The sequence below is a fragment of the Taeniopygia guttata genome, chromosome 6 (genome assembly GCF_048771995.1).
Source record: "Taeniopygia guttata chromosome 6, bTaeGut7.mat, whole genome shotgun sequence".
Classification (NCBI taxonomy): domain Eukaryota; kingdom Metazoa; phylum Chordata; class Aves; order Passeriformes; family Estrildidae; genus Taeniopygia; species Taeniopygia guttata.
In genome coordinates, this window is record NC_133031.1 from 3145579 (window position 1) to 3166230 (window position 20652).

Here is a 20652-nt window from a genome sequence, read left to right on the forward strand (position 1 = left end):
GTGGCTCCCTATCCCTTCCCTCCTCGAGGAAAAAGGCGAGCAGCCACACGGTCCAAAAAGTTCTGATGGATGGAGCAGTGACTGCATTTGGAGTTCTGTTTGGAGCTGCTGCTGCATTCAGAGGCCTGCGGGCCAGAATGAAAACTCTGGATTAAAGTCTCCATCACAACCAACTCCTTTCCTTCACCATAGCCTTAAAGCTTCTCCAGTGGAGGGAAACCTGAGGAGCGACCCTCTGCGAGGGAAGCTCCATCCCGCTGCCACCTGAGCTCCAGCTTGCCTGGACGTGTCTCCATGTGCCCAGCTGTGACATCCAGCTAGCCAAAAGTGTCTCTGGGGTGAAACACCACAGCTGCCGCCACTGATGCAGCAGCAGGGGCCAGACAAGCCAGGGCAAGTCCTGTTCTCTATACTGGAGCATCCAATATTTAACAAACCTGTAAAATTTTGAAATTGAGGGTCATTTCTCACATCTTCAAAGGACAGTGCAAAAGTCTCACCTGCGGGCCAGTTTGTGATGATTTCCAAGAGCCCAGGGCGATTTGGATTTCCCAGTTGAGCTTGTTGTGTAATGTTATAAATAACAAATGCAGTTATTGGCTTTCGCATCTATCTATTAACTTTTGTCTCGCAAGCTATTACTGATCACAAAAATGCTGATATAGTACAATTTGTAATTACTACTTTTGATATAGTATAATATATGCACCATATAGCTTATTAATAAATAGCATTGTAATATAATTTTAGACCATAGCATAATAGAGACTGTGAAGTGTTGAAATTATTTTATCATGTAACTAACTCAGAAAATGGTGTAAAATCATTGATTTCCCACATTCAAGGACTATCTTATCTGAAAGACAAGAAAATGGAAACAGAAATCAGGGCATCCAAAAAAAGAATTTATTGATCCTTGCTATCAGAGAGTGAAAATACAACAAGATAGAATCACAAGAAAAAATTATATTAGTTTAATATACAAGAAAGCGTGAAGACAAGTCAAAGGTTAAAACCAAGCAAAAGAACATCTAAACTCAAACAATGTTTGAGTATGTACAAACGCATGAATATGCATATAGGCCTATAACATAACAGTACAATAAGAACATAGTTTAAGTAAACCATATGCAAATAGCCAAGCACCTCAGCACAGGAATTTGCCCCTTAACAAACTTCTATAAAAATTTTAAAGAGTCAGCCATGTTTCAATGAGGGCAATCCACTCACTGCAGGCAGCATCTGTGGCAGGATATATTGCAGAGACTTTTCCCCTGAGCACCCAGGCCAGCGCTGGCACTGGGGATGAACAGGCACTGAGGTGACCCTGAGAGTCAGTGCAAGGCACAGGGTGCAGCTGAGGAAGGACAGCGCTGTGCTGGGCTCACAGCTGGAGCTGCCACTGCCCAGCGTGGACAAGGTCCTTTCTGCAGCCCTGTCACAGGGCAGCCTGGGCCTTGCTGCAGACATACGGCCGCTCGTTTGAGCAGTTCTCACTCCTGAATCTGTTCTCAGCCAGGTATGCACACTGGGAACTGCCAAAGACAGGAACCCTGCAGGGAGGAGCAGAGACAGCGCTGGTTCCCAGGTATCTTAGGTTGGAAATAGGGGTATTCTATTCCCATCTCTTAGAGGTGAGGCAGTTCTCTTCTGTTCATTGGGTAGTTTTTCTTTATCTCTTCCACAACCAATCCCCCTCCAGGAGATCTCTTCTGTTCACGGGAAGTGAGTGTCCCTGTATGGCTGATAAAATTCCATCATCCCATGGGGAGTTGCTCCACTCAGAGGGAGAAGCCAAGCACTCCTGCCTGGATACAATCTGACCTGGGAACAGCACAGCAGCCTTTGTCCACTGCATTCCCAGAGGAGCAGCTTTCTTCTTCACTGAATTCCCAAAGGAAGCCAAGGCCCATCTACACCACCCCTGAACCTTCAGAGGAAAACTCCACTCTTCTCCAGGATCCCTACTGCAGCAGAACCAGAGCTTGTGCTACAGGAGGGCTGCAGCCAGCCAGGAATGGGACTGCTGCCAGCACCCCGACCCACAGGGTGTCAAGTCGTATTCTGATCCTGTCAGAAGTTTTTTTGTTTGTCTGTACTACTACATTTGTATTTTTCATTTTCCTAGTAAAGAACTGTAATTCCTATTCCCATATCTTTGCCTGAGAGGCCCAAAATTTAAAAATTATAATAATTCATAGGGAGGAGGTTTATATTTTCCATTTCAGAGAAGGCTCCTGCATTCCTTAGCAAAACACCAGTCTTTTCAAGCCAAGACACCAGGGGAACACTTGTGCCCCTGTCCCCCCAGGCCCTGCCCGGCTCCCCGGCACTCACCTGGAGCTGTAGCTGCTGCCGTCCCCCCAGTACAGGCGCTCGCCCCGTCTGCACAGCCCGATCCAGTAATCCACGTTCCCGCGGAGGCGGAAGAGCAAATCCTGCCCAGGAGAGAGGAGTGGGAGCTGCCCCGGCCCCTCGGGGGGACACGGGCCCGGGGCTGCCCCCGCACGCCGGGGCTCCTTCCCTGCAAGGCCCCGGCACAGGGCTGCACCCCCAGCCCTACGAGCACCCAGCCCGGCCCAGGAGCACCCCCAGGCTCCCCTCAGCCACCCCACACCGCCCGCAGCCCCTCACTCACCATGGCCTCATCCTTGAGAATGGCCAGGGAGGCCCCGAGCTCGGAGCACCGTTCCTGAGCCTGCTCCCAGCTCCTGGAATCCCTTGACAAGTAGTAGCAGACCCCATTGGACCCAACCCAGCCATGGGGACAGCCCAGAACCAACTGCGCAGTCGCAGGTGTGACTGGAACCTGTGGTGCTGGAGGGGGAAGAGGAGAAGGTCTGAGGATTCCCCTCTGCAGGGAGCAGGGACCCCGCTCTGCCCCGAGGGGCTGGGCCCAGCCTGCTGCCCCTCCCTTACCTGACTGCACAGCCAAGGCCACCCCCAAAGCCAGCACCAGCACCAGGAGCAGCAGAATCAGCACCGCCGTGAGCACGGGACGGGAGCTGAACCATTCACCTGGAGCAGGAAAGAGCTGCTGGCTGCCAGAGCCAGACCCGGCCCTGCAATCTGCTCACCCCGTGCCCAGGGAGCACAGGAGGGACCCCTCAGCCACTGTGCCCCTCACTCAGCTGGCAGCCAGAGAGCCAAGAGCTGGGCACAGGCAGGGACACAGCTGTGGGGACAGCCAGGGACACAGCTGTGGGGACAGCCAGGGACACAGCTGTGGGGACAGGCTGCAGCAGGAGACCTGCACAGCCTTGGGGGCAGCTGGGGCTCTTGGTTCCAGACACTGCTGGGGCCCAGCAGAGCACGAGGCCTCTTCCAGACATCGGGAAACAGCCACACACCTGCCAGCCCTGGCCCTGGGAGGTGACACTGTCCCCTCCGTAAAGGCCACAGGGGTGGCCCTGCACTCACCCAGGAATGTTCTGAGGTTCCTTTTCAGTACATTGCCAATTGCTGTTCCATTCCCCATTGGTGCCTTCTGCAGCTCATGAACAGAGCAGAATTCACTCTCCTCCAGCTCACAGCCCTCAACTCTCTGCCTGGAGCACACAGCACCTTATTCCCGAGACATCAGGAGTGCTGACAAAGCCTCTCGGAGATCGCCTCGGGAACAGCTTTACACCCTGAAAGGGACACGATGCGAGGTCACTGCTGGTCCCGGCCCCGCGGCACACCGAGGCTCAGCAGGGCGGTGCCGGCTCTGGCTGCGCTGTCCCCGCTCCCAGAGCTGCGGCAGCAGCTGCGGAGACAAGCGCAGCCTCCGGGAGCTCTGCGCTCCCCGCAGCCCCGGCCCCTGTGGCTCTGCAGCCGCTGCAGCCCAGCTCCGGGCGGCACAGCCGCTCTGGCTACCTACCTGTGACCGTGAAGCGGCTCCTGGCACAGAGGGCAGCGCCGAGAAGCCTCGGCCCGGAGCGGGCAGCGTGCGGCGCTTTCTGCCCCCGCTCGGCGCCCGCAGCGCTTCGGGCTCTGAGGCACGTTCAGCTTCATCCCGCGGCAGCCCCGAGCCGGGCACGGACACCTCCCGCCCGAGCAGCGGCCCCAGCCCGCAGCGAGCCCCGAGCTGGGGCACGACCGACCGCGGGTCCCACCTGGGCCGGAGCCGCCTCCGAGCTCCGCCGCCGCCGCTCCGCAGTGACACGAACCCGCTGCTCCCTGACCGAGCTCCGCTCCGCTCTCACACCGGGGCCGTGGCCCCGCCGCCGCCATTTGTAGCCGAAGCGGTGTGGGCGGGGCTTTGAGCGTTTTGACCAATCAGAGTGGGGAAAGCAGTCGGGGGCGTGAGGCGCGGGGGAGGTCACGACCCGTGTTTTAATCGCTTCTCGTAAATCGGGTAATAGCGAGAACTGCTCGCCGATGGAGCAATTTTTTTTTGTGTCTCAAAACACTGGACAAATGCAGGAATTTCCTGGGCAGGGCTGCGGCTGGCCGGGTGCCGGTACGTGCAAAGCCACTCTGTTTCTCTCCTCCTGCCCCTGGGCAGGCACAGAACACAGCAGGGAAGGCTCGAGGGTCGGGAAAAGGCCGGGGAGAGATCACTCACCGGTCACCGCAATAAGAGACACGGCTGGGGGAATTATTGGAATTTATTATTGAACACATCACGGCAGGAGCACGAGAGCTGGAGCAGCAGGGGTTCCAGCCTCGGCAGCAGCACTTTGCCCTCGGCCTCTCGCAGCTGCCCCAGGGGGATAAAGGATCCCCCGGGCCCCGAGCAGCGGCTCTGCCCCACCATGGGGATGTGTCCCCAGCCCACGCTCCGGGCCGGGCTCGGAGGGCGGAGCAGGCGCTGAGCTGCTCCATGGAGCTTCCAGCCCCGCCGGCTGCGGCGGCGCGGCCCCGGCAGTGCCGGGCGTCCGGCGGCATCGCTCGGTGCTGGCGGCGTTTGCAGCGCCGAGGGATGGGCTGAGTCCGGCCCGGCAGCGCCAGCCCAGCGCTACCGACCTGTTTCAGTTTCTAAATGAATTAAAAGCCAAGGGCAAACTACCTCTCGTGGCCAGTTCAAAGCCTCGAGTCAAACGGAGAACGGAGGTTCCCTCTTGATTTACAGCCCTCAATGATGCCTAAGGAGAGTGTCCCCTCCATTAAATCTGCAATAAAAAGTGACAAATCAAGGGGGATTTTCCTCAATTTAGCCTCCTAAAATGAGGAGAAATGCAGCTTCCCTGTCCAATTCCCCTCAACAAAGACCATTCAGGGGCTTTTGGACTTCTTTCTCATCTCTGAAGGTCCCTTCAAATGGAGGGTCCCCCTCGATGGAACTCTTACAATGGCACATAAAGAGGTTTCCTCTTAAAGGAAGCCCTTTAAGACCAGGGACAGCCGTGTTTGCCTTCAATTGGAACCTGAAGATGATGAAACTGCAGCGCTTTCCCTCAATTCAAACTGCACCGTAAAGGTTTTCTCCTTCCATTTAAACATAAAAAACATGGGAAATGTTGATTGCCTGCCTAGGGAGCCACCCAAAATAACGAAAAAGGTGTGTTTTCTTTCAACTGAGACCCTTCAAATCATAGGTGCATGGAGATTCTCTCCAGTTGAAACAAAATTACAGAAAAGCTTTTCCCCCTCAATTTAAATCGCTTTTCTGCTCATAACCCCCCTTATTTGGGGGCACTGGGGAGGCACTGGGGGCACTTCCCCTCCTCCCTGGTCACACCTGGGGCTGCTGCACCTTGCAGAGTGCTGAGGAGTTCCCTCCCAGTTCCCTGCCCGTGTCCCATTCCTGGCAAGCAGCGGGAGGGATGCTGAGAGCACTGGGCAGGAACTGGGAGCGCTGTTCCTTCCCAGAGCTCCTGACATCCCTCCCAGTGCTCCTTCTTGTTCACTGCCGCTGCTGCCACTCTCCCTCCCAGCTCCCTCCTGGCATTCCCTGTGCTCCCGGTTCCCTCCCAGTGTTCCAGGATCTCTTCCAGTGCTCCCAGTGGCAAAGCACTGGGGGCACTGCGTGGTCTGCTCCTGAAGAGGCGAGACCTGAGCTGTTGGGAGGGACATCCCCGCTGGAAGGTGCCAGGAGCGGCGGTGCCCGCAGGGCTGGCCCGGGAGCGCCGGGCTGCGGAGAATTCTCTGCTGTGCCGCCGGCCTGGAGCCGCAGGGCCGGCGGAGCACGCAGGCAGCTCGGCAGCTGCTTGGGCTGCTGTGCCAAGGGCGCAAGCTGGTCTTTGCTTTTGCTTGCCAAGAAGGCAAAACTTCTTCCTTCTTTCTCCCTTTTTTATTTTTCCCCTCTCTCTTGTTATAGATGGATAATGAGATGATTTGCTCTCGCAATTAAGGGATGACTATTGTGTGAATATTAAGAGAAGCTTTATTGATGTATAGTTGTGGTTTTGTAGTTTAGCTGTCCTCTGTTCTCCCCATAGCTCCCTTTCCCCCTGTGTATTGTTGCCATCAGACAGCCTGGGGTGTCTAGCACAGGTAGAAAGAAGGGCACAAGTGCCCCTGGCATGGGGCAGCTGGGAATGGAAAAGCTTGGTGCTGGGGGGGCATGGCAACACCTGACCTCCAATCCAGCTACAAGAAAGCAATCTCCACCGATAAACGGCAAAGAAGAGCTGCCTGACAGACTTTGGGAGGGACCAGGGTTGGCTGATGCCCCACCAGGGATGTAAAAGACCGAGCATCCATCTTGAAGAGGAGCTGGCCACGTGGTTTCCACGAGGGCGGTTCCCAGCACTGCAATTTTTTCGTTATCTAGTCCTTTTGTTGCATTTTTGTTAAGGTTTAAATAACCCTTTTAAATTTTCAAAATGAGCAGTTGTCTTTCACTTTCTTTTTTTTCTTTCTTTCTTTTCTTTCTTTTCCTTCTTTCCTCCTTGTCTCGCTAACTGGGGAGTTGTGTTGGAAGCGCCTGTCTATCCTGTTTGTCAAAAAGGAAGGCTCTGTCTAGAGTCTGTGATTAGACTAAGACCGAGAGCAAGCAGGAAGACCCTAAAGAGAATAGGAGGAAATAATACAAAAATGTCAACCGCTAGCTTGGTTTGTGCTTTGTTTTCTTCCTCCAGTTTAACACTACCTTCCTTCTTGTCTCTTTCTCTGATTACTCATTTTCAACCTGCTCTTGTGCCATACTGTTGGGTAGTACTAAAACGGCATTACTGCAGTCACTTTTACTTTATCCTCTGTGAGAGGACACAAAGTTGGCAAAGCTTTGCTAAGCTTCTGCTCCTCCCTCCTGTCCCTGAAAAAGCCCAGTCCTACAGCAACTAACAGTGCTCTGTTCCTGCCTCAGGCAGTTTCCTGTGTGTGACTGAGCTTGGAAATGTGACAGAAAATATCTGAAACACAGTGTTCATTTCTTTAACACTTCACCTGAAGTCAGTTGATTTTGATGTTGAAACCATTCAGTGTAGCTACTCTTCATACAGAAAAACCTTTAGACATGTTTACTGTTACTGCCAGTCGGAGAGAATTTTCAGTAATTCCTGCAGATTGTAGTCGTAGTCTCAATATTTGTGTGCCTTGGGAGCTGTGCTTTGGAATAGGAGGAAAATTTCTGTTGAACCACTGAGAAGCTGAACACGCCTCTGTGAAACACACGTGTTAAATTAAAGAGGAGAAAACCCCAGGAACTGATCTTGGTTCTGCAGTCGGCGAGGAGGTGGCGACCCTGGCCACAGCCCCCGGCTCAGCACGGCCGGGCCGGGCAGCTCTGCCCTGGGATAAGCCCCTTGTCCCGGGATAAGCCCCTTGTCCCGGGATAATCTTCTTGTCCCGGGATAAGCCCCTTGTCCCGGGATAAACCCCTTGTCCCGGGATAAACCCCTTGTCCCGGGATAATCTTCTTGTCCCGGGCTGGGCCCCTTGTCCCGGGCTGGGCCCCTTGTCCCAGGATAAGCCCCTTGTCCCGGGATAATCCCTTTGTCCCGGGATAAGCCCCTTGTCCCGGGCTGGGCCCCTTGTCCTGGGATAAGCCCCTTGTCCCGGGATAAACCCCTTGTCCCGGGCCGGGCCGGGCCAGCAGCTGCCGGGCAGGAGGTCGGGCGAGGCTGCAGAGCCAAAAGCAGAGCGGGGCTGAGCTGGTGCCAAAAAATCCCCTCCAGCAGCGGGCTGAGAGCACAACCCCTGCAGCGAGAGTGCAGAGAGAGTCACCCTGGAGCGGGAATTAAAAACAGGAAACAGAGACACAAATCACGGAACCAAAGCGAACAAGCCAAACCTTACTGCCACAAGCTTTCAGTGAAACAAATAGACCCAAAATAAAATGTTAACCTTTTCCATACTTCAATCATCCCTCGAGTAAAAAAAACACCACAAGATGCAAGCATATTAAAAAAAACCCATCAAAATCACTAAAGAAGAAGTCAAATCCCCAAGAAAAATGGGAAAATACCTTAATTTAAAAACTGAAATCCTCTGATAAACTCTGAAGAAAAAGCCGCTTTTTTCCTATAACACATGAAACTATAAAAAATGAAAGTATTCAAATAATATTAAACAAAACGTTCCATACTAAAATAAACAAATATTAAAATAACTGTAATCCCATAAAAAGTTTAAACTAACAAAGAGAGAAAAATAATCTTATACGTCAAAAAAAAAAACCTCTTTTCCCAGAGATGAAAATAATTTTACAAACAAATAATAAAAATTTTCCCTTTAAACAACTCATCTTTAAAACAATACCTTACAGATCAACATAACCCATCAACAAACTATAAGAAAAGCTTATAAAAATGAGAAAGACTTCACGATGGCAAAGTTCCTCAAACAACTACTATTCATAATAAAATTAAAAACCACAAAAAACCTGTTTTCTTTCCTTTTATATAGAAGTCTCTATAACCTTGACAAAAAAGTCTTCTCTCCCTAAAAAACCAAAAGAAAATTATTTAAAAAGAAATAAACAGACTAAACATTTTAAGTTTAGTTTCCTTACATTATCATTAAAAAAAAATTGCAAAGCTACATTTTTCTATTAGTTCCTTTCTATAAAATTTTCTTTATACCCTTTAAAAGTTTTAAACCTACTTTACCTTTCTCCTAATCCTATCTCACAACAAAATATTAATACCTTAGTAATTAATCAACACTAAAACCCATAACACTCATCAACACAGTAATTTAAAAATCTCAAAATTAAAAAAATCTGAAATTAACAAACCAAATCCACTGTTGTAGTGTCCATCCAGCCACATTTCACGTACGAATAGAATCCCCAAAAAACCCAAATGTTTCAAGTTGGATGTAAAGTGTTTCTCTATTTTATGTTCTTTTGTATGTCAGAGAAGATTTGGGTTTAAAAAATGAAAATCTGCCTGTGTTAAAAACAAAGAGAAATTGTACTTTAATGGAACCCCAATTTTACCTCAGATGTCTATGATTCCTTTTTTTAAATTTTTCCCCCTCAATATTAATGAAATTTTCAGCACAAACTGGGCTTTGTGGGAAATGCTGTTGGGTGCCCACAAGAAAAGTTCCTCATTTGAGCGGCTCAGAGCATGGTGAGGTTTCAGCATTTCCTCCTGTCAGGTGGGATCTGAAGGCCCTGAGGTGGCCTTGTCTCCTCAGAGATTTCCTGCCCTGAGGAAGCAAAGGCTGATTGAATGTGCCTGATCCTCTCCTGTCTAATGGGGAGGAGCAGCAAACAGCAGAGCTGGAATCACCTTCTCTGCTCCTGATTTCTCCTGCCAACAGATCTCTTGGCTCTGCCAGGCCCAGAAGTCACTTTTCCTTTGGGATGGATGGCCTGGAGGCACGCAGGTGCTGCAGGGCAGCCCTGCTTCAGAAATCCTTTTGCCTTGGAAGCATCCTTCTACCTAAGAGCTGGATTTGGAAATAGATGTAGTGAGGCCAGGGAGCTAACTCAGAAATGTCAGTAGGATCCCAAAGAAAAAGATCCCCAGAAAAGAGTGCAGTTATTTTTATAACAAAGTTTCTAGCAGAAGTTTCTGGGCTCCAGGTGAACCATGGAATAGTTTAGCAGTGTCAGAAACAGCACATCCACTCTTGGCCAGGAGCTCCCAGCTCTTCCCATGGCACTGGCAGTGGTTTCTGTCAGGATGTTTTACCCAGCAGAAATCCAAGGTGACCGCAGGATGTGAAGTTATCTGGCTATAAAGTGAAACTTGCTTTATGGTTCCCATTTAACCTCCTGCTAACCAGGTGCAGCTGCCTTCCTGCCTGTGGCTGCCCTCTGACTGCTGGGTCTCAAAGGCTTTGTTACACCACAGGGATCCAGATGCTCATAGAATCTCTGGCACTGCTGTAGAAAACTGAATCTATGCCTTGTAAAAGTGTACCTTAGGTCAGCACTGACAGCTGTACATCAGAAGGTGATTTTTTGTCTGACTGAACCAAAACTTCTTTAGAAAACAGGAGACCTTACATGGGTGAGAACTATTTGTTAGAAATTACAGTTGTTTTCTACTCCAATTCCCATGCCTAACACAGACACCTTTCCCCCTTTCAGTCCAAGAAGAAATCTTGATGAAAACTGTGTTTCAAAGTCACTGTCACCCCTGCAGAGAGGCCTGGAGCTTTCCTTACCCCATCCCCAGGGGACTGTGAGCTGCCCTCCCCAGCAGCAGAGGCCACACGTGCCCTCCTCAGTTCAGAAGTCAAAGGTGCCCCTTGACAGAGCACGAGCTCCTAAGGCACTGGGGTAAGGAGTTGTCAGTTCCCAGCCCAGCATCCCATGGTGATGTGAGGGTGAAAAATGCCACGCGTGCTGTGCACTAGCAGCGAGCCTCAATCCATCTTTCCAGCGCTCTCCTTGGAGCTGCTCAGGCTCCTGGGGAAGACAGGCCAGCCAAACGTGCTCAGTCTGGCCCTTGCAGGGTGAGGGGCAAGAAGCAAGAATGCAGCGTGGTCTCTTTGACCTTTCCTGTAGCAGGATTTCTGAGAGAGACAGGACACGATTTATATTTGGAGTGAAGGTGGAGCTACCCCAGCCTAGGCCTCAGTCACGGCCTCAGTGAGGCCTTTGAAGCCTCTGGCACAGTTGGAAATTAGTCTGTGCACAGTTAGCAATTATGTTAAGGTGGAAGCAGAGAGCAATGGGCTTTCTGGGTGGGAATTAGTATATATAGGTCTGCAGTGTGAAACTTTAACCACCCTAAGACAAAGACAAACAATGTTTGCTTGCCAAGGAGAGTGTGCTCACAATTGTAAACTATATTCAAGTGTATATACACGGCCATCTTATAAGCAATAAACAGAGAACATTTGATTAACCCAATTGGTTCGGATCTATGTCTGTCCTGTCTAGCCTGACGATTAATACGAGGTCTCTTGCATTATCTGGCAACACGAACAAGGGACTCGGAAGACTCCAATGAGTTCCCAAATCACCTTCATGGCAACGAGAGACTGTCTCCAAATCGTGTGAAAGACAGGACCGGGGACACAGATGGCTCTGGATACACGGCTCCGTGCATCCCACTGCTTTCCCTCCTCCAAAAACAGACCTAAATATATATTTTTATTTATATGTATATGTATATATAAACTTGTAGTTTTTTATGTGTCACTACCCAGCTCTGCTGGCTGGAGCAGCTCCTGGCTCTCTGTGCATGCTCTGCTCTCATAAGGAGAAGAATTTGCCTCAATGTATAAGTTTCCCAAAAGGTGGATGTAAAGTTTTGTGCAGTGATTTCCATCAAATTTAATAGTGCTGCAGTTCCCATTTAATCCCCATAAACAGGGGTATCTGCAGTCACTGTGATCCACTGCTGTTCCAATCCACGCTCCCCAAAAACTGCTGCCATCAGAACGGGGCGCTAGGCCAAGTGCTAAACCTCTCTGGGACTGTGGTGCTCCCTAGGCCGGGCAGTTCCCTTGTGCCAGCAGCAGTGGGTAACCACTGTAAGGCTCCATTACCCTCTCAAATAATGAAACACACGAGGCTGTGCTGTGGACGTTGCCTTCAGTGCTCAGCCCTCAGTGGGGAGGGCCCTTTCAGGTGCTGCTCACCACTGAATGGGCTGTGCCAAGCGCAGAGCGAGAGCAGCTCACGCCAGCAGAATGAAAGGCTGGGGAAAGAACCCAGAGAATAGACTGCAGCATCCAGACTGGGTCAGAGATAACCAGAGAAGCTCAAGGATGTCCCAAAACTGGAGTCGAGCTCCCACCAGCTTGAAGATGAACTCACACTTTAGGTGGGGAGTTTGAACTGTATCATTTATAAATGGAATTGTCCTGTTTTGATAGAGGAGAATTACAAGCATCTGTTGAGGGGAAATACACAGAGAACTGTAAAAAGGTATTGGAGAGGTATCCTTAAGAACCAAAAAGTAAAGTAGGACAAGAAATAGAGGACAAGACCAGGTTGGCCTCTGTATTCCCCACTGAGAAGGTTCCATAGCCCTGCTGTGGGCAGCAATCCCATAGGCATGGTAAGGTGGGGGCAAGAAAGCCACACCAGAGCTCTGTCATTCCTCAGCTGCCTCTAAATACAACAGGGACTAGAAGGCAAGGCTGGCTTGGCCTCTGTACTCACCACTGAGATACACCTGCTATGGGCAGCAGCCCCATGGGCACGGCAGATGGGGGTAAAAAAGCCATACCAGACCTCAGTGATCCCATTTACTCCAAGTAAGTGTGTCTAAAGAAAACCTGAGATGTTTTCCTTCTGTTCCCACTGTCCTTGCCCACATCAACAGATGCTAGTATGACTCATTATTTTAGAGGAGTAGGTTATCAGAATTCAAATGAGAGTTATTGTTTGAGCCACATGACTCATAGGAAAGGAGAATTGTGACTTGTTATAGATGAATGATGTGATGGGTGGCTCTCACAATTAAGAGATAGATATGACGTGTATATTAGGAGAATTTTTGTACATGTATAGTGTTGTTGCTGTAATATGACCTCCCACAGTGCCCTTTCCCCTCCTCCTTGTGACAGCCTCAGCAGCCAGGGCATTTTGGGAGGGTCGGCTTCTTACCAGGAGGGGCGACAGGACAGCACCTGAGCTCCAGTCGAGATGTAAGGAAGTGTCTGCACCAGTGCACGGCAGAGAAGGGTTCACTGACACAGCTTTGGGAGGGGCTGAGGGTATAAAAGGCAGAGCACCATTTTGTAAATGGGCACGTGGCTGATAGTCCCAGAGACCCCAGTGCTGTAATTTTTCCTTATTCAGTCACTTGTATTTTTTGTTAAGGTTTAATGAACCTTTAAAATTTTAAAAGTCAGGGTCATTTCTCCCATCTTCCAAGGACCATCCAAAAGTGTCACCTTCAGGCCAGTTTGTGATGATTTCCAACAGCCCAGGGCGATTTGGATTTCCCAGTCAGGTTTGTTGTATAATGTTATAAAAAACAAATGCAGTTATTAGCTTTCCCATTTATGTATTAACTTTTGTTTTGCAAGCTATTACTGATCACAAAAATGCTGATATAGTACCATTTGTCATTACTCCTTTTGATACAGTATAACCTGTCAGTTTATGTACGCACTGTATAGCTTTTATAAATACTGGTGCAATATACACAACCTTAGACCATAGGATATTAGAGACTATGAAATGTTGAAATTATTTTTTTAATGTAACTAACTCAGAAAAAGGTGTAAAATAATTAAGGGATTTCCCACATTCAGGGACCATTTTATCTGAAAGACAAGATCTTGGAAAGAGAAGACAAGGAAAAAAAAAAGAAAAAAGAGGAATTTACTAGCCCTCGTTATCAGGGAATAAAAATGCAACAAAATAGAACCACAAGACCAAAAAAATCTTAGTTTAATAGACAAGATGGCAGGAAGACACTCTATAGTGTCTAAAGAGAATATAATTTAAGTTCACTGTGTTCAAATAACCAATCATACCAGAGTGAGATTTTATCCCTTTTATTCCTTAATAAACAAATATAAAAATTTTTAATAGAGAGCCGTGTTTCTCACAAATAATGAGGACAATCCACTCACTGCAGGCAGCATCTGTGGCAGGATATATTGCAGAGACTTTTCCTCTGAACACCCAGGCCAGCGCTGGCACTAGGGATGAACAGGCACTGAGGTGACCCTGAGAGTCAGTGCAAGGCACAGGGTGCAGCTGAGGAAGGACAGCGCTCTGCTGGGCTCACAGCTGGAGCTGGCACTGCCCAGCGTGGACAAGGTCCTTTCTGCAGCCCTGTCACAGGGCAGCTTGGGCCTTGCTGCAGACATACGGCCGCTCATTTGAGCAGTTCTCACTCCTGAATCTGTTCTCAGCCAGGTACGCACACTGGGAACTGCCAAAGACAGGAACCCTGCAGGGAGGAGCAGAGACAGCGCTGGTTCCCAGGTATCTTAGGTTGGAAATAGGGGTATTCTATTCCCATCTCTTAGAGGTGAGGCAGTTCTCTTCTGTTCATTGGGTAGTTTTTCTTTATCTCTTCCACAACCAATCCCCCTCCACGAGATCTCTTCTGTTCACGGGCCAGTGAGTGTCCCTGTATGGCTGATAAAATTCCATCATCCCATGGGGAGATGCTCCACTCAGAGGGAGAAGCCAAGCACTCCTGCCTGGATATAATCTGACCTGGGAACAGCACAGCAGCCTTTGTCCACTGCATTCCTAGAGGAGCAGCTTTCTTCTTCACTGAATTCCCAAAGGAAGACAAGGCCCATCTACACCACCCCTGAACCTTCAGAGGAAAACTCCACTCTTCTCCAGGATCCCTACTGCAGCAGAACCAGAGCTTGTGCTGCAGGAGGGCTGCAGCCAGCCAGGAATGGGACTGCTGCCAGCACCCCGACCCACAGGGTGTCAAGTCATATTCTGATCCTGTCAGAAGTTTTTTTTGTTTGTCTGTACTACTACATTTGTATTTTTCATTTTCCTAGTAAAGAACTGTAATTCCTATTCCCATTTCTTTGCCTGAGAGGCCCAAAATTTTAAAATTATAATAATTCATAGGGAGGAGGTTTATATTTTCCATTTCAGAGAAGGCTCCTGCAATCCTTAGCAAAACACCAGTCTTTTCAAGCCAAGACACCAGGGGAACACTTGTGCCCCTGTCCCCCCAGGCCCTGCCCGGCTCCCCGGCACTCACCAGGAGCTGTAGCTGCTGCCGTCCCCCCAGTGCAGGCGCTCGCCCCGTCTGCGCAGCCCGATCCAGTAATCCACATTCCCGCGGAGGCGGAAGAGCAAATCCTGCCCAGGAGAGAGGAGTGGGAGCTGCCCCGGCCCCTCGGGGGGACACGGGCCCGGGGCTGCCCCCGCACGCCGGGGCTCCTTCCCTGCAAGGCCCCGGCACAGGGCTGCACCCCCAGCCCTACGAGCACCCAGCCCGGCCCAGGAGCACCCCCAGGCTCCCCTCAGCCACCCCACACTGCCCACAGCCCCTCACTCACCATGGCCTCATCCTTGAGAATGGCCAGGGAGGCCCCGAGCTCGGAGCACCGTTCCTGAGCCTGCTCCCAGCTCCTGGAATCCCTTGACAAGTAGTAGCAGACCCCATTGGACCCAACCCAGCCATGGGGACAGCCCAGAACCAACTGCGCAGTCGCAGGTGTGACTGGAACCTGTGGTGCTGGAGGGGGAAGAGGAGAAGGTCTGAGGATTCCCCTCTGCAGGGAGCAGGGACCCCGCTCTGCCCCGAGGGGCTGGGCCCAGCCTGCTGCCCCTCCCTTACCTGACTGCACAGCCAAGGCCACCCCCAAAGCCAGCACCAGCACCAGGAGCAGCAGAATCAGCACCGCCATGAGCACAGGATGGGAGCTGAACCATTCACCTGGAGCAGGAAAGAGCTGCTGGCTGCCAGAGCCAGACCCGGCCCTGCAATCTGCTCACCCCGTGCCCAGGGAGCACAGGAGGGACCCCTCAGCCACTGTGCCCCTCACTCAGCTGGCAGCCAGAGAGCCAAGAGCTGGGCACAGGCAGGGACACGGCTGTGGGGACAGCCAGGGACACAGCTGTGGGGACAGGCTGCAGCAGGAGACCTGCACAGCCTTGGGGGCAGCTGGGGCTCTTGGTTCCAGCCACTGCTGGGGCCCAGCAGAGCACGAGGCCTCTTCCAGACATCGGGAAACAGCCACACACCTGCCAGCCCTGGCCTTGGGAGGTGACACTTTCCACTCTCTAGAGGCCACAGGGGTGGCCCTGCACTCACCCAGGAATCTTCTGAGGTTCCTTTTCAGGACATTGCTGATTGCTGTTTTATTCTCCATTGGTGCCTTCTGCAGCTCATGAACAGAGCAGAATTCACTCTCCTCCAGCTCACAGCCCTCAACTCTCTGCCTGGAGCACACAGCACCTTATTCCCGAGACATCAGGAGTGCTGACAAAGCCTCTCGGAGATCGCCTCGGGAACAGCTTTACACCCTGAAAGGGACACGATGCGAGGTCGCTGCTGGTCCCGGCCCCCCGGCACACCGAGGCTCAGCAGGGCGGTGCCGGCTCTGGCTGCGCTGTCCCCGCTCCCAGAGCTGCGGCAGCAGCTGCGGAGACAAGCGCAGCCTCCGGGAGCTCTGCGCTCCCCGCAGCCCCGGCCCCTGTGGCTCTGCAGCCGCTGCAGCCCAGCTCCGGGCGGCACAGCCGCTCTGGCTCCCTGCCTGTGGACGGCGGAACCCGGCACAAGGAACTCGCCAGAACCCCCCTGGCCCTCAGCGCGGCCCCTCCGCCCGCAGCGAGCCCCGAGCTGGGGCACGACCGACCGCGGGTCCCGCCGGGGCCGGAGCCGCCTCCGAGCTCCGCCGCCGCCCCGCCGGGCTCCGGTGCCGCCGCCGCTCCGCAGGGACTTGAACGCGGCGGCGGCGGCACCGACCCCTATTTATGATCTCTCAGTTTGGGGTGGGACGTGATTCTGACTTTTGGCCAAGCAGCCCACGGGGGAAGCGGCAATCACGGCGCCGGGAGGAGTCCGGGATGGAAGTTCTAGAGAACTGCAGCGCGGGGGAGATTTTGGCAGCGAGACCGAGTTTGAGAAATGAGGGGAAACTCCGCGCAGCTGGGACAGGGCATTGCCTGAGCACGAGTCAGGGAGCCTGCCAGGGAAGGGACTTTGTTAGCTGTTGTTCGTAAATGGAGATGGGCTGGCGGGAGATGTGCTGGTTGAAGGCCTCCTGTGCCCTGGTGATCATGATATCACAGTGTTCTCGATCTTTGGTGGTAGCTGGAGGAACATCAATACAATTTTTACATTAGACTTCTGGAGCACAGGCTTTGACCTAGTTAGGAGACTTAGTCAGAAAGTTCCATGGGAAGCAGCCCTTAAAACCAAAGGAGTCCAGGAAAGGTGGCATGCTTCAAAGCAGAGATCTTGAGGGTACAAGAACAGCCTGTCCCTGTGTGCCCAAAGATGAGTCAATGAGGCAAACGTGCAGCCTGCATGGGCAACAAGGTTTTGAAGGAACTTAGGAATAAAAGGAGGATGTATCAGCTTTGGAAGGAGGGTCAGGTTTCTCAGGAAGTATTTAAGGGGGTTGCTAGGGTAGGTAGGAAAAAAATTAGGGAGACCAAAGCTCAGTTTGAACTTAATTTGGCAACTTTTGTAAAGGATAATAAAAAATGTTTTTACACATGTATTGATGGTAAAAGCAAGGGTAAGACCAGTTCTTGTTCTCTTTTGGATGCAGGAGGGAACTTAGTAACTGGAGGTGACCAGAAGGCAGAGGTGCTCAGTGCCTTCTTTGCCTCAGCCTTTAGTGGGAAGAGGGCTTGTCCTCAGCACAAGTGTCCACCTGGGCTGGTAGATGGTGTCAGGGAGCAGAATGGGCCCTGTTCTCCAGGGGGAGGCAGTCAGAGAACTGCTGAGAGGATGGATGTTCATAAATCCATGGGCCCAGATGGGATCCACCCCAGGGGGATGTGGGAGCTGGCAGATGAGCTTGGGAAGCCACTCTCCATCATTTACCAGCAGCCCTGGCTCACTGGAGAGGTTCCAGCTGGCTGGAAGCTGCCCAGTGTGACACAATTCACAGCAAGGGTGGGAAGGAGGATCCTGGTAATTACAGGGCAGTCAGCCTGGCCTCAGTACCCAGGAGGGTCATGGAGCAGTTTATATGGATTTCACCAGGCAGCACTTACAGGATGGCCAGGGCATCAGACCCAGCCAGCAGGGCTTTAGGAGGGGCAGGGTGTGTTTGACTGCTGGGGAAGATGAAATAGGAAAGCCTTATAAATATGATTGCCTGGCAAAAGATTTGGGAAATACAGAAACTATAAGCAAGATTGAAATGAGAACAAGCTTTGAGATGCCAAACCTTAGTTGCTAAACAACTAGAAAACAACAGTATAACTAGTTGAAGGCAATCCCCCCTTTTGATTGAACAATGCCCTCTACCTACAGACAGATCCAAGGGTCAAATAATGTTCTGTCTCACCCTTCAAAAAAGGTGTATAGTTTATCCCACATGAGTAACCCTGCCCTGAAACATCAGGTATCTGTAATCCCATTGGCACAAGTCTTATTCCAGCCCACTCTGAAGCCCCCTGATAAGGTGTAGCTGGGGGACCAGACACCCTCTTGGAATCCTCTCCCTCCCCTTCTCTCTGCTCACTTGGAATCACGCCCTGCTCTCTTCCCCCCTCCTCTCTCTCTCGATCTCTATCTCTGTTTCTGTTTCTGTTTCACCCTGCCCCCACTCCTTGGGGCCTGCTCTGACTTGCATTTGGCAGCTCCAAGCAGGGCCGTCACACCCACGCCCTTTGCAACAAACCGGATATTCCAAGACCTGACATCAGAGATCTCTCGTCTCCATCCATCCCGACCGTGCAGGACACCAGCGCTCCCTACACTGGACCAACCTGGTCTCCTTCCATCAGCAGGTGACCTCCTGGTGGATGCAGGACAGGCTGTGGATGTGTCTGTTTGGGCTCCAGCCATGCCTTTGGCCCTGTCTCCCACAGCACTCCTGGAAAAGCTGCAGCCCACGGCTGGGCCAGGAGCGCTCTGTGCTGGGCTCAGAACTGGCTGCATGGCCGGCCCAGAGAGTGCTGGTGAGCGGTGCTGCACCCAGCTGGGGACAGGCACCACTGGTGTCCCCCAGGGCTCTGTGCTGGGCCAGCTCTGTTCCCATCTGGGCCCATGGATTTATGAACATCCATCAGCTCAGCAGTTCTCTGGCTGCCTTCATCTGGAGAATAGGGGCCATTCTGCTCCCTGACACCATCTACCAGCCCAGGTGGACACTTGTGCTGAGGACAAGCCCTCTTCCCACTAAAGGCTGAGGCAAAGAATGCATTGAGCACCACTGCTTTCTCCTTACCTGCAGTTACTAAGTTTCCTCCTGCATCCAAAAGAGAACAAGACCTGGTCTTACCCTTGCTTTTACCATCAATACATGTGTAAAAACATTCTTTATTATCCTTTACAAAAGTTGCCAAATTAATTTCAAACTGAGCTTTGGTCTCCCTAATTTTTTTCCTACCTACCCTAGCAACCCCGTTAAATACTTCCTGAGAAACCTGACCCTCCTTCCAAAGCTGATACATCCTCCTTTTATTCCTAAGTTCCTTCAAAACCTTGTTGCCCATGCAGGCTGCACGTTTGCCTCATTGACTGATCTTTGGGCACACAGGGACAGGCTGTTCCTGTGCCCTCAAGATCTCTGGTTTGAAGCATGCCACCTTTCCCGGACTCCTTTGGTTTTAAGGGCTGATTCCCAAGGAGTTTCCTGAATAAGTCTCCCAAATAGGCCAAAGTCTGTTCCTGTCTGCTGCACTCCCTTGGGGCGTCTTTTAATCAGACTGCTACTCAGTGATGGAGGAAGCACTACCCTGCTCCTGCCTGACTCACAGTCCCTTGGCAGAGCTATTTTTTGAGGGTCTCAGTAAAGGCAGCGAGAGATCTCTCACCCATCATGGGCGTAACTGGGGAATGAGACCTGGACTGGGGAAATTAATTTAGTTTATTATCAAACAAATCAGAGCAAGGGAATGAGAAGTGTGCCAAATCCTAAAAATGCACCTTCCCCACACTGTTCTCTCCTTCCTGGGCTTCTCTTTATCCCCGATTCCCTCCGTCCTCCCCTCACGGTGGCACAGAGGGATGGGGGTGTTTTGGTTAGAAAGGCAGGGGTCTGCTAAGGAAGGCAGAAGGAAGGAAGGCATAATTGTGAAACGAAGGGTGTCTCGGGCAGAGCGCTGAGAACAGAACCGCAGCCCTTTCCCAGCGTGCACAGGCTCACGAAGCCGCAGCGCGGCCCGGCCCGAGCAGACACAAACCCGGCCCGGCCCCGCTCGGCCGCGGGGAGTTCCGGGCACGGCCGGCAGGGGCGCTGGCGGGTCCCGCCGGGCGGGCGGAGCCGTGCCTCCCCCCGGTGCAGGGCGGGCCCGGCGGGAGCGGCCCGGCCGAGGCCCCGCCTCGCCTCACGGGCCCGGCGGGAGCGGTCCGGCCGAGGCCTCGCCTCGCCTCACGGGCCCGGCGGGAGCGGCCCGGCCGAGGCCCCGCCTCGCCTCGCGGGCCCCGCGGGAGCGGCCCGGCCGAGGCCCCGCCTCGCCTCACGGGCCCCGTGGGAGCGGCCCGGCCGAGGCCCCGCCTCGCCTCACGGGCCCGGCGGGAGCGGTCCGGCCGAGGCCTCGCCTCGCCTCACGGGCCCCGCGGGAGCGGCCCGGCCGAGGCCCCGCCTCGCCTCACGGGCCCCGCGGGAGCGGCCCGCGGCTCTCCGAGCGCGGGGGGCAGCGAGCGGCCCCGGCAGCGGGCTCGGCAGGGAGGGCCGGGGCTGCGCCGCGCTTCTGTCACCTTCTACTGACACAGCAATGCGGATGTGCTCTAAAAGGTTTGAGCT

The 20652-nt window shown here is 52.4% G+C and overlaps 1 protein-coding gene across 5 annotated transcripts; it reads right to left on the reverse strand.

Annotated features, from left to right (window-relative positions):
- Window positions 1-884: 884 nt before the first annotated feature.
- On the reverse strand, window positions 885-16690 carry LOC105759353 (C-type lectin domain family 2 member B). 5 transcript variants are annotated; one of them, XR_012056641.1, is made up of 6 exons: window positions 3863-4090; window positions 3421-3632; window positions 2920-3018; window positions 2639-2817; window positions 2338-2438; window positions 885-1553 (listed from the first exon to the last, which is right to left on the reverse strand). XR_012056641.1 is itself a non-coding variant. In XM_041717120.2 (6 exons), exons 2-6 carry the CDS (start codon window positions 3476-3478, stop codon window positions 1439-1441), a joined length of 552 nt encoding a protein of 183 aa, XP_041573054.2. In that variant the 5' UTR covers window positions 3479-3632; window positions 4098-4250; the 3' UTR covers window positions 885-1438. The 5 variants fall into 5 exon arrangements, 4 of the variants coding, with proteins under 4 accessions (XP_041573054.2, XP_072786934.1, XP_072786932.1 ...); XM_041717120.2 differs by lacking the exon at window positions 3863-4090 and adding an exon at window positions 4098-4250; XM_041717115.2 differs by lacking the exons at window positions 885-1553; window positions 2338-2438; window positions 2639-2817; ... (1 more) ...; window positions 3421-3632; window positions 3863-4090 and adding exons at window positions 13664-14189; window positions 14976-15076; window positions 15277-15455; ... (1 more) ...; window positions 16035-16246; window positions 16579-16690.
- Window positions 16691-20652: the final 3962 nt, after the last annotated feature.

Excerpts from the sequence above, each read along its gene's own strand:
- LOC105759353 (XM_072930831.1), bottom strand. The coding sequence starts at position 4,215 with ATGGCGGCGGCGGGGCCACGGCCCCGGTGTGAGAGCGGAGCGGAGCTC. Across the intron at positions 2,818-2,919 it reads GGCCTTGGCTGTGCAGTCAG|CACCACAGGTTCCAGTCACA; the intron begins GTAAGGGAGGGG and ends TTCCCCCTCCAG. Across the intron at positions 1,554-2,337 it reads GGCAGCAGCTACAGCTCCAG|GGTTCCTGTCTTTGGCAGTT; the intron begins GTGAGTGCCGGG and ends TCCTCCCTGCAG.